The 16,255-nt window shown below is 38.4% G+C and overlaps 1 protein-coding gene across 2 annotated transcripts in view; it reads left to right on the top strand.

The window, feature by feature from the left end:
- NSL1 (NSL1 component of MIS12 kinetochore complex) overlaps positions 1–16,255 on the top strand; it is a 34,263-nt gene that overhangs the window by 6,632 nt on the left and 11,376 nt on the right. For both annotated transcript variants that reach the window (XM_006163715.3, XM_014582213.2), the window contains exons 3-4: positions 4,323–4,453; positions 6,155–6,209. In XM_006163715.3, coding sequence (XP_006163777.1) covers positions 4,323–4,453; positions 6,155–6,209 — 186 coding nt within the window. The remainder of the gene's footprint in view (positions 1–4,322; positions 4,454–6,154; positions 6,210–16,255) is intronic.

Raw genomic sequence — 16,255 nt, 5'->3', positions numbered from 1 at the left:
AAAAAGGTTTAGTAGAAAGGCAGTGGTCAGTGTTAGAAGAGACAGAATTCTACAGTGCCCATGCAGCAGAAGGGCTACCCTAGCAGGAAAGTTAGAGTGTATTGTCTGTCCCCATGGGACATCTGACTGCTGGATATTCACATTACTCAGTTACATCCTTGACTGATTCCACCAAACATTTTATGGTTAGAATTTTTCTTCTCGGGACCAGTAGGTGGCATAGTAGTTAAGATGCTGGACTCCCTTACAGCCAACCGTGGTTCAATTTATGGTTTTGGTGGCGTGCATTCTCATTTTCCCTTTCTCTCTCTATGGTCAAATAAAAAAATAATAACAAATAAAAATGAATTTTTTTTAATTAAAATGTTTCTTCTCAACATTAAGTTAATACTTTGCCCAGATTTCACTGTCCAGTCCTTGAGATTATTACATTTGCTTCTTTAATGGCACAAAAATTCACTTTTTCTTTTACATATTGAAACAGTAATAACAATAACATTAGGTTTGCTAAATATTAACAAGGTGATTCTAGTAAGTAGAAGAAGAGTTTATTAGAATTGCCTAGGTGTACTTTCAAACATCATAGTTTTTCACTGTGTCTTTATCTCACTCTTGCTCTATGAAGTCATTTTGAAATTGCCTTGCTGTTTGATCCAGACTACTGATGGTAATAGGATTAATCAATTTACAGATTAAGCAGTTTATTTTTCGATAGATTTGTAGCCTAGGAAAAGTACTGCTTTCCTTTGTCCCTTCATGACTGCATAGGAAGATCTTGAAAATACTACATTTTTATCTTCTTCCTTAGGCTGTGTCAGGCCTTAGGATAAATGCTGGCAAATAGATGAAAAGATACAGTCTTTACCATTTGGGAACTCATTGTTTATGGATGGAATAGACAAGGATTAACTGCAATCTTTGGAAAGAGGGAGAAGATCTAAAAAAGTTATTAAATGTGTTTAATAAATAAGTTTGTGCTAGACAGAAAGGAGGTAGGAAGAACATTTGATTTTCTTTCTTTAACAATTCTGTTTGTTTTAATTAATTATTTTCCATGAATGAGGAAGAGAGAGCTTTCCTAATAGACCTTGATGCCACAATCCACCCCTAGCCTCAACCAGCCCCTAATCATGGATGCATGCTTAGAGAGGCCTCCATATGTGAACCCGGAAACTTCCTGTGTGGGTTCATCTCAAAGACCACTGTGTTTATTGCTATGCCACCAGCTAGCCCAGCCAAGACATTTGAAATTAGACAGCGTGTAAAGGCAAAGAAGGAGAGTATCTTTGGAAAATGTCAGGAGTGAATTCGGAATGGTAGACGTGGCCAGAATGGTAAGTTTAGGCCTGATCATGAAGAGCCTTAAACAATATGCATAGGAATTTGCCTTTTATCTTGTAGGCAATGGGAAACCAGTAAAGTTTTTTTTTTTTATTGTTGTTTAATTTTTTTTTTTGGGAGAGGTTATTGCTGTAGGGTGTGTACACTCGCCAGACAGAGAGAGACCAAGAGACAGAAAGTGAGAAATCACCCCCAGGGGGCTGACCATGCCGCCATTCCTTCTCCTCCATTCTCCTCTCGGGTTCTTGGCACACACGCACATGTCCCCTGTGTGAGTTTAAGCCACTGGGTCCGGGACTTGAACTGTGGTCAACTACATTGGAGTCCAGGGACATAACCATTATGCCATCTGCTGGTCCCTGATTTAACCTTTTTAATGGATAAATTAATACTTAGTGAGAATTGCTTATTTATATGAAAAGTAAGAAATGATTGCTTCTCCTAATACTCTCAAAGGAAGTGATTTCGTTAGATTCAATGAATATTTGTTACATGAATGAAAGACCAGACCTGCTGCACTACATTAATCTTTACCTAAAATGTAGGTACGCACTGATACAGATTAGCAGTTTTGCAAAATGTTTTAAGAACTATATATATTTCACACTTTAGAATTCTTCCTAATAAAACTTCTGCTTAATTAAATCAATAAATGCATTGTAGCACAGACTGACACAACAGAACATATATGATACAGACCAGTGAAACCAAAGACCTAGCTCTTTAGTATCTGTAACAATTATATTTAGTATTTCTGCTCTTTAGTATGATTTTCAAAATAAGATTGGATAGATTACCCGCATTCATTTCTTCTGGGGTGTTTCATCATTGGACCCCACCCCAGATACACTGAATCAGAATTTATATACTCCTAAGATACTCCTTAGGTGATTATTCCTTTGCTAAAGTTTATGAATCACTATTTGAAACTTAAGGAAGCATCTGATAAAACTGTTTTAGCTAAATGAAGAAAACTCTGAAGTCATCTTGTCTTTCACTTTTTTCTACCACCAATGTAGCTGTGTTGCACTAAACACTTATTGCTATGATCACAACTTTTGTTTAGCACATAGCAAATTCAAAGCTTGTTAACATCCCTGATAGTAAATACCCTACATTGTAGTTCTTACACCTTTTGTTATCCTGTTTTCTTTTACTTTATCTTGCAGCCACTTAGAAATTTTCTTTTGTTTCTAAAGACTCTATAATCTTTTTTTAAAATAATTGTTTTATTGGGAACCAGCAGTTAGCGTAATGGCTATGTCGCTGGACTCCCACGTAGTCAACCGTGGTTCGCGTCCCAGACCCGGTGGCTTAAAACTCACGCTGGGCGCGTGTGCGTACGTGCCCGATCCCGAGAGGAGAATGGAGGAGAAGGGATTGCAGCGTGACCATCCCCCTGGGGGGTGATTTCTTGCTTTCTGTCTCTATGTCTCTGTCTGTCTGGCGAGCACACGTGCCCTATAGTGAAAACCTCTCTTTAAAAAAAAAAAAATTGTTTTATTTAACTTTATTTATTTAGTTATTTTAATTTGACCAGAGAGGGACAGAGTGAGAGATGGGGTTGGGGGGGAGCAGTGAGAAAGCAACAGAGAGAAAGAGGGAAAGTGAGAAAGCAAGCTGCCAAGTCTGGGACTTGAACCACGATCCGCCATGTGGGAGTCCAGTGCCCTTAACTACCATGCCACCTGTCAGCCCCAGAGACTAATCTTGCAGATACTGTTTCTTCTGCCTGAACTGTTTCTCTTCATTTTTTTTCCCCTATCTTTTTCTATCCAGTGGATTTACATTTATATTTCAAGCATAGGTGTTACTTCTTTAAAATTATTATTTTTAAAAAAAAATATTTTATTTTATTTTCTATTGTTATTATTTTTTAATTTGTTATAGGGCACATGAGCTCACCAGAAAGGCAGAGAAAGAGAGAGAGAAAGTGAGAAAGCAAGCCATAGGTCCAGGACTTGAACTGCAGTTGGCCATATGGGAGTCCAGTTCCTTAACCACCATGCCACCTGCTGGCCCAAGTCTGAAATTCTTAGGCATAGCCAGGATATGAAATCACTGTAGGTGTCCATCAACAGACGTAGGTATAAAAGATACTGCGGTATTTATACCTAATAGAATACTATTCAAGCATTGAAAAGAACGAAGTACTAAGCCTGGAGGACATTGTGTTAAGTGAAGGGATCCAGCACAAAAGGAGAAATACTGCATGCTCTCACTCATATGTGGAAATTGAAAAAAAATGACTTTATTGAGGTAGAAAGTAGAAGAATAAGTGCGAGGAGAAAAGGGTAGGGAGGAGAAGGGGAAGAGATGATAATTAACAAACAAAATCACAGATAAGAGAAACAAATTCTAATGTATGAAGTAAAATAAGGTGACTATAGTTAACAGTTTCTTGGGTATCTCAGAGTAGCTGAAAATGGATTTTGAATGTTCCCAACAGAATAATGAAAATAGTTGAAGTGATGAATATGCTAATTATCCTGATTTGATCATAACACTTTATACTGAAAAATCATATCCCATAAATATGTGGTTATATATCAGTAAAAAGTAAATACATCCTGTGAACCTTAACTACCCACTGAACTAAAATGAATTAAAATAAATAACTTCAAGCAGAGCTCATGTTCCAGTTTTCTGTCCCCATAGCATTTTGTTTATGCCTCTGTTGTATGTTGTGCTTGGTCATTATTTCTTTCCATCAAATTGAGACCTAGAGAGTAGGGGGTAGGGATCATGTCATGTCCATCTGTGCTTTCCTGGTGTAGGCCCGACTCCCCATAGGTGTGCAGTGAGTAATACTCAGTGTGTAAATGAATCACTCAAGTGGAGTACCTGTTAACTTGCCGAATATGTGTTCTGTCATTTGCGTTTTCTATCAATAGATGGAGTTTATTTATATTATTTTTCCATACAGAGTGTAAACAGTTTTAAGGAATTATTTAGTCTTTTTTTTTTTTTCCCTGAAATAGATTCTGACATCAGAGTACTTGAAGATCAGTTTGATGAAATCATAGTAGATATAGCCACAAAACGTAAGCAGTATCCCAGAAAGATCCTTGAATGTGTCATCAAAACCATAAAAGCAAAACAAGAAATTCTGGTAAGGTGATTTATCTTTAAATATTATGTATTTTAAAGTATAAGATCTATGTGGAGATAAAATGACATTTTGTTGTCTTTGTCTTTCTTGCTTTCAGTACCTGTCTAGTGTTTATCTCTTATAAGACTTTTCCCTGTTCTAAGTCATGCTAAGTTTGTTTTGTTTTTTGGAGAAGTTTTTTTTTTGCTATAGGGTGCATGTGCTTGCCAGAAAGACAAGAGAGAGAGAGAGAGAGACACACAGAGAGATAGAAAGTGAGAAGTCACCCCTCAGGGGGGATGGCCATGCTGCAATCCCTTCTCCTCCATTCTCCTCTCGGGATCTTGGGCACACACACACGCGCGCCTGGCGTGAGTTTAAGCTACCGGGTCTGGGACTTGAACCGCGGTTGACTACATGGGAGCCCAGCGACATAGCCATTACACTAAATGCTGGTCCATAAGTCATGCTAAGTTTTAAATACAGCTGATACTAAAATTTAAATTGGAGGTGGAAGTCTTACAATGACTTCGTGATTTATGAGGCCAGGAAGGGGGGAGAGGTTTTTTTGCTATAGAGAGTGTACACTCGCCAGAAAAATAGAGACAGAGAGACAGAAAGTGAGAAATCACCCCCCAGGGGGGATGGCCACGCTGCAATCCCTTCTCTATTCTCCTCTTGGGATCTTGGGCATGCATACACATGCACCTGGCATGAGTTTAAGCCACGGGGTCTGGGACTCAAACCACGGTTGACTACATGGGAGTCCAGCAACATAGCCATTACACTAACTGCTGGTCCTGAACATTGATCTTTTAACCTCTTTTCTTTCTGTTTGTCATTCTACTTGTGTTTGTCATAATATTTACATATGTATGTTTTGGAAAACCCTTTAGTTAAATTGATGCTGAAAATTGTTTGAGTACCTATTAATAGCCCTGAACTTTGCTTTATGAATTGCATATAATTTATTTTGCCCCCTAAATCACAACCATCTGGGTCACAAGACCAGGAAGTTAATTCCTTTAGTATGAGCTTTTTAGACAAGCAGGGTTGTAGACTTGCTTCCTACTTATTACCATAGATACCAGTCATCAACCATTTCACACCCCCGTTTACTGAGATCTATTAGGACTGGAATAAATAAAATATAAACAAGAAATACACAGGCAAATTAGACCTAAAGCTACTATGGTATCAGCATATCACAGTGTATTTAGGCATCAGCATGCCGACATGGTAACCTAGGAGAGAGTAGCTGAAATGGGTTTCGAATGTTCCCAATAGAATAATGAAAATAGTTGAAGTGATGGACATTCTAATTATCCTGATTTGATCATAACACTTTATACTAAAAAAATCATATCCCATAAGTATATACAGTTATCATATATCAGTAAAAAGTAAATTTATGATTCAACCATAATTTGGAGACTCCCTGTTTTCTGAACACAAAATTCAGTCTCTGCCTTTACTTGTTTGATCGCCGTTTCTGACTATACTTCCTTATGGCGCTGTTCCTCAGTGTGTGCAGTAGGTGGCAGTACTATAAAAGGTATAATTGAGACATTTTGGCTGGTCTTTTCCATCCCTATAGACCTCAGGATCTATTTTTCCCCCCTCAAAAGAATGTACTACTGACTATATATTTGCTTACATTAGCTAAAGGAAATTGTGTATATGAGGTCTTTAGTGATTAAGTCTGTTCTAATTTATATTTAGAAGCAGTACCATCCTGTTGTACATCCATTGGACCTAAAATATGACCCTGATCCAGGTGAGTCAGTATTTATTTATGGTAAAAATAAAGCACTGGCTTATAGCTTTCATGAGTTTCTGATATTCTGATACAGAGGTGGACATCAAAGATCTTCCCTTTGATGCTTTAACTCACTACCGCCATCGTGTTTAGCTCTTCACTTAGAATTCTAAGAACTCCCTGTTTACCTCCTGATTCTGAATCTCCAGGGGAGTCTGAACTTTTATAAAGGTCTCTCCTGATCTAGACCATTATACCTACTCTTCTCTAGAGTCTGTAAAATACTCTCCCATCTCTTAACTGCAATTTTATGATAATATGCACTCTTCATTACAGCTGAAGTTATGCTGTTAAAGCATCCTCTCCTAGTGTCACGCCTCAGTGTATTAACTTGATTGGTTACTCATTGTTTATAAAGTGAGATCCAATAAAAAAATGCAGTATTGAACTTAAGTATAAACTCATTTTACCATTATGCCTTCAAATTCAATTCTGTTTCCATTTAGATGCATCTTTTAGAACACAAATAAAATTAAATCCAGTAACAGAATTGTTAACAGTAACAGTAGATGCTAAAAATGTGGACTGTATACATTTTTAATGACTTTATTCTCACATTTAAAAATCTATAACAATTTTCCTAGGAGACCTTTTGGAATTTGCCTTTGGCACCCAAAAATGCCATTTCTGAACTATAGAAAAACAGTCAAATCCTTGATTTATTTGCATTATGGGATGTTTTACTTATGGCTTCAAGTAGCTTAGCTTTGTTGAATTCTGAACTGCGGTTTAACTTGTTCCACCACATTCCCCATATCTCCTAAGCCAAAGGAATGATCTGAGAGGGGGAAGAACAAGCATAAAGCTACTTGGAAGTTGGTTAGAATCATAGCACTCAACTGTGTTTGACATTAAACCTTGAGCTGAGCTCTAATGCTTAATCAGTTGTCATGGTTCGCTAAAAAGGGGTAGTTGCCAAAATGCAGCAGTTGATATATACTGGTTTTAGTTTTGAACAACAGAAAAATAGGAATCAAAATAGGCTGTGTCTTAATACACTCAGATATTAACTTTTTTTTTTTTTTTGAGAGTTTTTTGCTATAGGGCGCGTGCGATTGCCGGACAGACAGAGACAGACTGAGACAGAAAGCGAGAAATCACCTCCCAGGGAGGATGGCCACGCCACAATCCCTTCTCCTCCATTCTCCTCTCGGGATCTTGGGCACGCACGCACACGCGTCAGGCGTGAGTTTAAGCCACCGGGTCCGGGACTGGAACCGCGGTCAACTATGTGGGAGTCCAGTGACAGCCATTACGCTAACTGCCGGTCCCCACTCAGGGATTTCTTTTTTAAAGAAACTCAGTAACGGGACCAGCAGTTAGCATAATGGCTATGTCGCTGGACTCCCACGTAGTCAACCGCTGTTCGAGTCCCAGACCCGGTGGCTTAAACTCACGCCTGATGCATGTGCATGAGTGCCCAAGATCCTAAGAGGAGAATGGAGGAGAAGGGATTGCGGCGTGGCCATCCTCCCTGGGAGGTGATTTCTCGCTTTCTGTCTCTCTTGTCAATCCCTGTCTTTCTGGGGAGCACACGCACTCTATAGCAAAAACCTCTACAAAAAAAAGAAAAAAAAAAAAGAAACTCAGTAACCTTTTTTAATCTTAGGAAGGAAAACCGTTTGATCCTTTAAAGGTGTACATGATTTTACTCCCATTATTCTGGTTATATTGTATGTGTTAGTGGAAAAATCCTCTGTATCATGATTCTGACTTCAGAAGTAAGCAAAGAATAATTAGAATCTATCTTTTGGGTAAATTTTGAGATTTTATTGTACATTTTCATAGTACTTACAAGCTTAGAATAGCATTAGTTTCTTATGGATGGCAAAATTAACTTGTGGTTATTAACTGTAAACTTTTGGCTAAGTCACTTCTTTAAGCCTCAGTTTCTTTATTAGAATAATGTTAAATTCTAGATTTGGAGCCTTTAGGTGTGAATTACAGCTCTGTCACTAAATATTAAAGAATTTCCTTTCTAGTTACCAAGGTTGTGGTATAAATGAAATGAAATAAAAGGCTATATAAACTATAACTGAAATAATACATAATAGTTTATTAGGAGGTGCTGTGTAATAATAAGTCTGTTATATATCACATCCCATTTACAGCAGCATCCCTTATGACATTGCATACCGTCTAATACACTTAGTTGGTAAAATCATAAGAAACTAATGAAAATGGCTTAGGAGAGGGATCAGCAGTTAGCGTAATGGCTATGTCGCTGGACTCCCATGTTGTTGACCACGGTTCGAGTCTCAGACCTGGTGGCTTAAAACTCACACCGGGCGCGTGTGCGTGCGTGCCCAAGATCCTGAGAGGAGAATGGAGGAGAAGGGATTGCAGCGTGGCCATCCCCCCTGGGGGGTGATTTATTGCTTTCTATCTCTCTGTCTGGCGAGCACACGCGCCCTATAGCAAAAACCTCTCTTAAAAAAAAAATGGCTTAGGAGAAAGGCAGAAAACATAAGTTTTTGTGTATCCTAAAAAACTCAGTAGGCTGCATGAGAAAACTTTTGTGGGAACCACTTAAAAGTTCTTTTTTTACTAGACAAGTAAGTGATATCAAATTTCTTTGAAAGCCAGCACTTTTAAAGGAGTAGGTCTTCTATCTGGGACTGACCACAGCTTGAGTTCCAGACATGGCAGCTTGCTTTCTCACTTTCCCTCTCTGTCTCTCTCTGATAAAATTAAGAATGAATAAATAAATAAATAAACATAAGTATTTATTTATTTATTTTTTAAAGAGGGTTATCAGATTTTCAAAATGTACTACTCAGGCAGCATGTATAACATTGATTCAGCTTAGTTATTTTAGAAACTTTGGGAGGTATATAGAGATAAAGTAGACAGATTATTCCCATAAAAAGCTTATATTGGCGCTGGCAGGTGGTGTGGTGGTTAAGGGTGCTGGACTCCCACATGGCTAACTGTAGTTTGAGTCCTGGACCTGGTGGCTTGCTTTCTCACTTTCCCTCTCTCTCTTGGTGTCGTTCTCACTCTCTCACTCTCACTCTATCCATCTCTGTGGAGATGGAAAATTAAAATAAATAAATAAAATTAAAATTAAAAAACAAAAAGTTAAATAAAATAATTCTTTTTTTTTTGGAGAGATTTTTGCTATAGAACATGTGCACTTGCCAGAAAGACAGAGACAGACAGAAAGCATCAGCCCCGCCCGGGGGATGGCCACGCCACAATCCCTGCCCCTCCATTTTCCTCTCGGGATCTTGGGCACGCACACACGCACCTGGCGTGAGTTTAAGCCATTGGGTTCAGGACTCGAACCATGGTCGACTACATGGAAATCCAGCAACATAGCCATTACGCCAACTGCTGGTCCCCATTTCTTTTTAAATTCTATTTTATTATAATCTTCTTGAGAAGCTTTTATTTTGAAGAGTTCAGATTCTCCATCTTTCATTCTGAGTTCCATCTGACTTCTAAATGAAGTATAATTATTTTCTCTTAGCTGCTCTAAGTTTCCTTGGGATGCTGCTTGTGCCTTATGTTTTTGCATGTTAACTTGAATGTCCATTTCAAATTGACCGGATCTTAAATTTCCTTGGAAACTAACTTCTCCATTTTCATATTCATTTAACTTCTTTCTTGTCATTTCTAAGAATTTCTTAAATCCAGTTATCTCTTTCTCTAATTCACCATTTTTCTTTATTTCTTAATTCAAGTTATATTCCAGAGATTGTTTTAGCTCAGCAAGTTTCTTTAATTGTTCTTTTTCATCCTCAGATGCGTTTGGTGTGGATTACTTCTGTAGCTGGCTCATCTTCTATGTTCATTTTAGTTCTTATTCCCAGTTTTGTACTTTTAATGCAAGCTTAATGTAACATTTTAAATAATCATGTGTCTGTATACAAGGGGGGGTGTCTTTAAAAAGTTCATGGAAAATATATGAGAAAACTATGCATGGATTTCAGTTTTTTGCACCAAAATAAATTTATTGTTTAATTCCACTTTTTCACAAACATTTTGAAGACCCCACTTGTATATAAAAATACAGTATACCCCATCCTCCCAAGTTGACCCAATGTGTCATACCTTCAAATAGGCCACTACTGTTAACAGTTTGGCTCATCTAATTTTAGATCTGTATCATTGCATTGTACACAGGCAAACAGGCATAGTGATTTTAAAAAGTTATTTATATAAATGTTACAAAATACATTTGATTCTGCCACTTTTTTGTCTATGCGTACCCCAGAGAGAGAGACAGAGAGGGACAATGGGGAACAGCGAGAAATCCTCCCAGGATGGGGATGGCCATGTTGTAATCCCTTCTTCATCTTCCTCTGGGTATTTTGGGCACACATGCATGCATGCACACAAACTTACTGTGTTTTTCAAGCTACTGGGTCTAGGACTTGAATGCAGAGTCAGCTATATGGGATCTAGCTGCCTTAACAACTACATCTCCTGTTGGCCTCAGCACTGTTTTACTTTTTACACTTACCAATGTAACATATAGTGCAACTTTTTTATTGGTAATTTTATCATGCTTATCTATATGCTCGCACAGCAATTTAATTTAAATTGGATTATGCACATATTTTTGGGGGGGAGATTGTTTTGCTTCGCTTGCTTCCTCTTTCCTCCCATTTCTTCAGTAACATTTCCATGTGTACGTTCAATCTGAGACTCCTATCTTCTAAAAAAGTCTGTAATCTAGGACCAGCATTTGGCGTGGTTAAGGCTCTGGATTCCCACATGACCAATCATTAGTTTGAGTCCCAAACCCAGTGGCTTGAAAATCATGCTGGGTATATGTGCTTGTGTGCCCAAAATCCCAAGAGGAGAATGGAGGGAAAGGATTGTGGCATGGCCATCCCCCCTGGGTATGGGGTAGTGATTTCTCACTATCTCTGAGGCAAGCACACATATCCTATGGCAAAAAAATCTTAAAAATCTTTAACCTAATCTTTCAACTTGGCTTCTTTATCTTTTCTTATACTTTTGTATTGTTCTCATTTTAATTTCATAATTTATTTTTCTTTTGTGCCCATTATGATTTCTGTAATTCTAGGATTTTAAATATTTTAAAGTCATTTTCAGATTGCTTTATTTTAATTTCATCTGCAGTAATGAAGTTACTTTGACATCCGTATATTGGCTGTCTTTTATGGTTGTATTTCTTCAAATGTTTTAGAAATTTGCCTTCCAAGCTCTTCTTGATTAGAATTTTTTATGTGCTTGTTTTCCCATCACTGCCCCCTCCTGCTCCAGTAGCTTTGTGGTTGTCTTCTGTCTGGCCCCGAACAGTGCCAGGCAAGAACCATAGCATAAATTGGCAGTATTGTCCCACAGTAATACTGGAGATAGTGAATCTAGTCACTACGTCAGTGGGCAGCTTGGGCCAGACCCAGGCTTTGAGGCATAATCTGTTTTCCATCATTTCTGCTATTTATTTAAGTAAGTTTTAGCTCCTGGCAGTGACTAATACTGTTTTGTTTCAGCCTCCTTTTCAAGGAAGGGAAACTTCATCTCAGCCCTTAGTTTTCAAACAGTGCATCTGACTCTCTTCATTTCCTGCTTCCTTGTCTTTTATCTTATAGGAGTCAAATTTCTGGCTACTTCTGCCTATCAGTGGGTCTGCAGCTTTAGCCTGACTTCTAGCTTTTACTTTTCTGCCTGTTTTGTGGTTCTTATGACTGTTTATTTTGTATATGCTTTAGGACATGTCTTTTTAAACTTTTTCTTAATTTTGCTACAGGGCACATGTGCTTGCCGAGGAGACAGAGAGACAAGTGGGATGTGAAATCACCCCCCAGGGGGAATAGCTACACCTCAGTAATAAATTTTACATTTCTTAGCATTCCCTTACATGATCTGGCCACCGCTTAACTCTTCAGATTCATTTCAGATACTTTGGCTGAAGCCTTCCCTATTGCCCATCTCTGAAAGTGCCTCACCTTCATACATGCTTCCTCTCACTTCCAAGGTTGACAGCTTGTTTTCTTCCGTGTCATTAAATGCTACCACCTCAGAGAGATCTTCCTTAACCACCCTTCTTAAAATAGACTTTCTTTAGTTCTTTATAACAGCTATTTATTTCCTTAATAGCACTCAATCCAACTTACAAGTATTTGTATTTATTTTCTTATTTATGGTCTCTCAAGACTGAAAGCTCCATGAGTTTATTTTTATATTACATCGCATTATAGTTATAATTTACATTATATCTGGATTATATGTAGCCAACATATAGCACCAATGCTCAGTAAATACTTAATGTGAGACCAGCAAGTGGCGTAAAGGTTAAGGTGTTGGAATCTCACATGACCGACTATGGTTTGAGTCCCTGACATGGCAGCTTAAACTCACGCAGTGCCCAAGTGTGAGTGCATGGCCAAAATCCTGAAAGGAGAATGGAGGACAAGGGATTGTGTTCTTATTTTCTCTCTGTCTCTCTGGCAAGCATACATGCTCTGTAGCAAAAAACTTTCTTAAAAACCTTAATGAATGCCTATCACCCATTCATTCATACATACCGAGTGCTCTGCTCTGCTCCAGAACTGTTCTCAGTGTGGAGGATATAAAATGGTGAGCAGCACCAAGTCCTTGCCTATGGAGCTTACATCCTAGTGGGAGAAGAAACTGATGAAAAATACCTAAGTGAGGGACCAGCATATGGCGTAATGATTACATCCCTGGACTCCCATGTAGTCGACCATGGTTTGAATGCTGAACTTGGTGACTTAAAACTTACTCTGGGCATGTGTGCGTGTGTGTCTGAGATCCCGAGAGGAGAATGGAGGAGAAGGGATTATGGCATGGCCAGCCCCCAGGGGGAGTGATTTCTTGCTTTCTGTCTCTCTCTGTCTCTCCAGAAAGCACAAGCATCCTATGGCAAAATCTCTCTTAAAAAAAAAAAAAATCAAAGAAAAAGAAAAATACCTAAGTGACACTGGTGCCAAGGTGATATGTTTCAATGATGGGAAATACTTTTCTGAGGTATTAACAGGAAGGAATTTATCTGGTACTGATGAAGAGGAAGAGCTGTCCAAGCAGAGGCGAGAACTAGAAGGAAGTTCCAGGGTCAAGAATGTGCTTGTGTATTCCTGGAATAAAAGACCACTGAGGCTGTAGTGGAGTGAATAGGGAAAAGAGCATTCCAAGATCAGGTCAAAGCCTTGGCTGAGGCCAGATAACACCAGCAAGGGTGAGGCGTTTGGAAGTGTGTCTTGAGAAGATACAGTGCAGTACTGAAGGAGGTTGTGAGACGTGGGTAGGAGTGGGTACAGAGGATTATGTCTCCCAAGCAGGTGGGACAGATTTCTAAGTTATATCAAGGAGTTATCTTCCAGAAAATCACAAATTACTACTTAGTTTTTGGTTTCATTTTCATCTGGGATGCTGCTTTCTAATTCATGGCTATAACTAGAGGCTTTACTTACGTCTTTAGAAAGCAGTACAAGCCAGGCATCCTACGCTGTGAACGTCTGCTTGTTCTTTCTCATGAAATACAATGGAAATATAAAGGAAGCACTCAGCTAGTGATTTTTCACTGGATTTCTGAATTTGCACAGGCTTTTGGAAGTTCATGTTTTTTAGTTTAGCTAGTGCAGTGACCTGAAAGCAAGACTAGGTTGATTACTCAATCTTTCATTTCCACTTTTTCATTTCCCTATGTTTTAGAAAGCAAGCAACTAGGGAAGGCAGTGTTCTCAAGGGTGCCTAACTTCCACATTCTTAAGAGCAATTCTTTTTTTAATATCTTTGCATCAATTTACTGATTAACTGTCTAAGATGTGGTTCTCGTTTGGCAGTTACAACCTTTTGTAACCCTACTAGTAAACTAATCATTGCTTCTATATTGTCTTCTTTTTTTTTTTTTTTTTTAAGTTTCTTTGAAATTAATTGAGGAGACTCGTTTTTTCCCTCGTCCTTCACTAAACATACAATGATAGCAAGGAGCTATTTTAAGGTTTTCCACAGTAGACTTAATGATACTTTCAGTTATTTCGCTGACCCTGCAAGCAGAGGACTTCGAGGACTTCCTCTTTTTTCCTAGTAATACTGTTTTACTTAAGCCACTGCCACAGTATTTTTGCAGGTAGCCATCCACTTACAAATGTTTGTATTTCAAAAATTCATATATAAGCATATACTTTAGGATTCTAAATGCATTTTCCCCTGAAAAAAGTTTATAAATTGTGTTATAAATGAGTAAATTTCTAGACTACCCTACAGGATATTTAAAGGCCTTTTTAATCTATTTTGATGCATTTATAGGAAACATATTTATGTATTTGTGATCATTTTTAAGTGTGTGAGTTTTTCCCCTTTGGCCTTATTTTCTTTCTTTCTTTTTTTTTCTTTAAAGATGATTGGTTGTATTCTTAAAATTTTTGAAACTACTTAGCCTTAAATATAAAAGACTTAGTTCACTTAACTAAAAAAACAAAACAAAAAAGCCATACAACTTATAGCTGAAACACATGCCCCAGGCCAGCCCACAGCATGGTGGTTAAAGTGGTTGGATCTCACCTGGCTGACTGCATGGTTTAAGTCATAGACCTGGTGGCTTGAGAAACACCTGAGGCACATGTGCATATGTGCCCAAAATCCCAGAAGGAGGGAGAAATAGAGGAGAAGGAATTGCACCGTGACCACGCCTGTGCCCTCTGGCAAATTAAAAAACAAAAAAAATTAGCCCTAGAATTATTCTATTCTTAATTATTTACCAGGCATAATTATTTTTATTTCAAGAGATTTTCATTATGTTGGAGTTTATTTTTGATTATTTGTTAACATTTTTAGTATGATAGTCTTATTCCAGGCAAAGTGCTCTTTTGGAAAATTATGTTTGAAATGTAGAAGAGTACATGCTTTGGATTCTAGGAGCTGGGAGTTCTAATCCTACTTAGTCTAGATACCTTTCTCAGCTTCTGTGTCTTTATGTGTAACAGGAGGCTGATGAAACCGCTTGCCTTACAGTGTTGCCAAAATTATGTAAGGTTGATTGGGAATATATGTGAGCCCATACTCCTATAGGGATAAGAAAGGAAAACTTTCATGCCACTGTTTTTCTCCTCCCTGGAAAGTCTTATTCCTTTCATAACCAAATTTCTCAAAAGAATAATCTGTACTTCCAGCTTAATTTTTAGTCTCTTTAAGAAAAGTCAGAAGTATTTGATATTTATATTGTTACAGCTATGTAAATGTTCTTCACTCTCTATCAGGTAATTATTACTATAGTTTTTCTTGAGCAGCTTCCCACCTCTGTTTGGAATATTTGCTTTGTTTCTTGTTTGCTTTGTTTTTTGTTGTCTTTCACCAATTCTTTCCCAACAGAAGTGTAAAATCCCACTCAGTGTGGTAAATATTTCAGGTTATCAAACAAAAGCCATGTTCTGACCCTTGTTCTTGCTGTCATTCCTCTGGGAGCCTTCTGTTTTCCTTTTCCAGTCTGGATGGGCTGCTCTCTAGGCCCGCTGCAAAGCAGTCATCCTGTCCTATCCTTTCCTCATTATCCTGGGAATTTCCTTTACTTCTCTCCTGTTTGGGATCATATTTCCTGGTTCCTGTTTTCTCCTTTTCTTGATTTATCCCCTTGTTTTGGTACTTCCTCTGGTTCCTACCCCCACGCACCCCTGCCCATCTAGCAGCAAATCTTCTTAAAGCAACTCTCTTATAACACCTTGGAGGCTGCCTCTCCTTTCAGTTCCCCCCTTAGGGTTGATTTCTTGATTTCACTGTCCTCTGTGCCTCCACAGCACCCTCTGTCAGAGCTTTGGTCCACATGACTCCTGGGTACCTATTTACCTGTCAAGACTCTGTTCTGCAACAGGAGTTCCAATTAAGAGAATGAGGGTCCAGTTCCCAAGGAAGTTCCAGAAGATAATTAAGAACACTGGAATTCTCAATGGAGTCAGTACCGCCCCCTAGCGGCCCTTTTGGAACAGTGGGAAGAAGTTTTGGTTACCACAGTAATGGGAAGGTATAGCTGACATTTTTTTTTTTTTTTTTTGCTATCGGCGCCGTTGCCA

This window comes from Tupaia chinensis, unplaced genomic scaffold, assembly GCF_000334495.1.
Source record: "Tupaia chinensis unplaced genomic scaffold, TupChi_1.0 Scaffold142846_1, whole genome shotgun sequence".
Taxonomy (NCBI): domain Eukaryota; kingdom Metazoa; phylum Chordata; class Mammalia; order Scandentia; family Tupaiidae; genus Tupaia; species Tupaia belangeri.
Note: the sequence above shows the minus strand (reverse complement) of the source record. Positions and strands in the feature narration are given on the sequence as shown.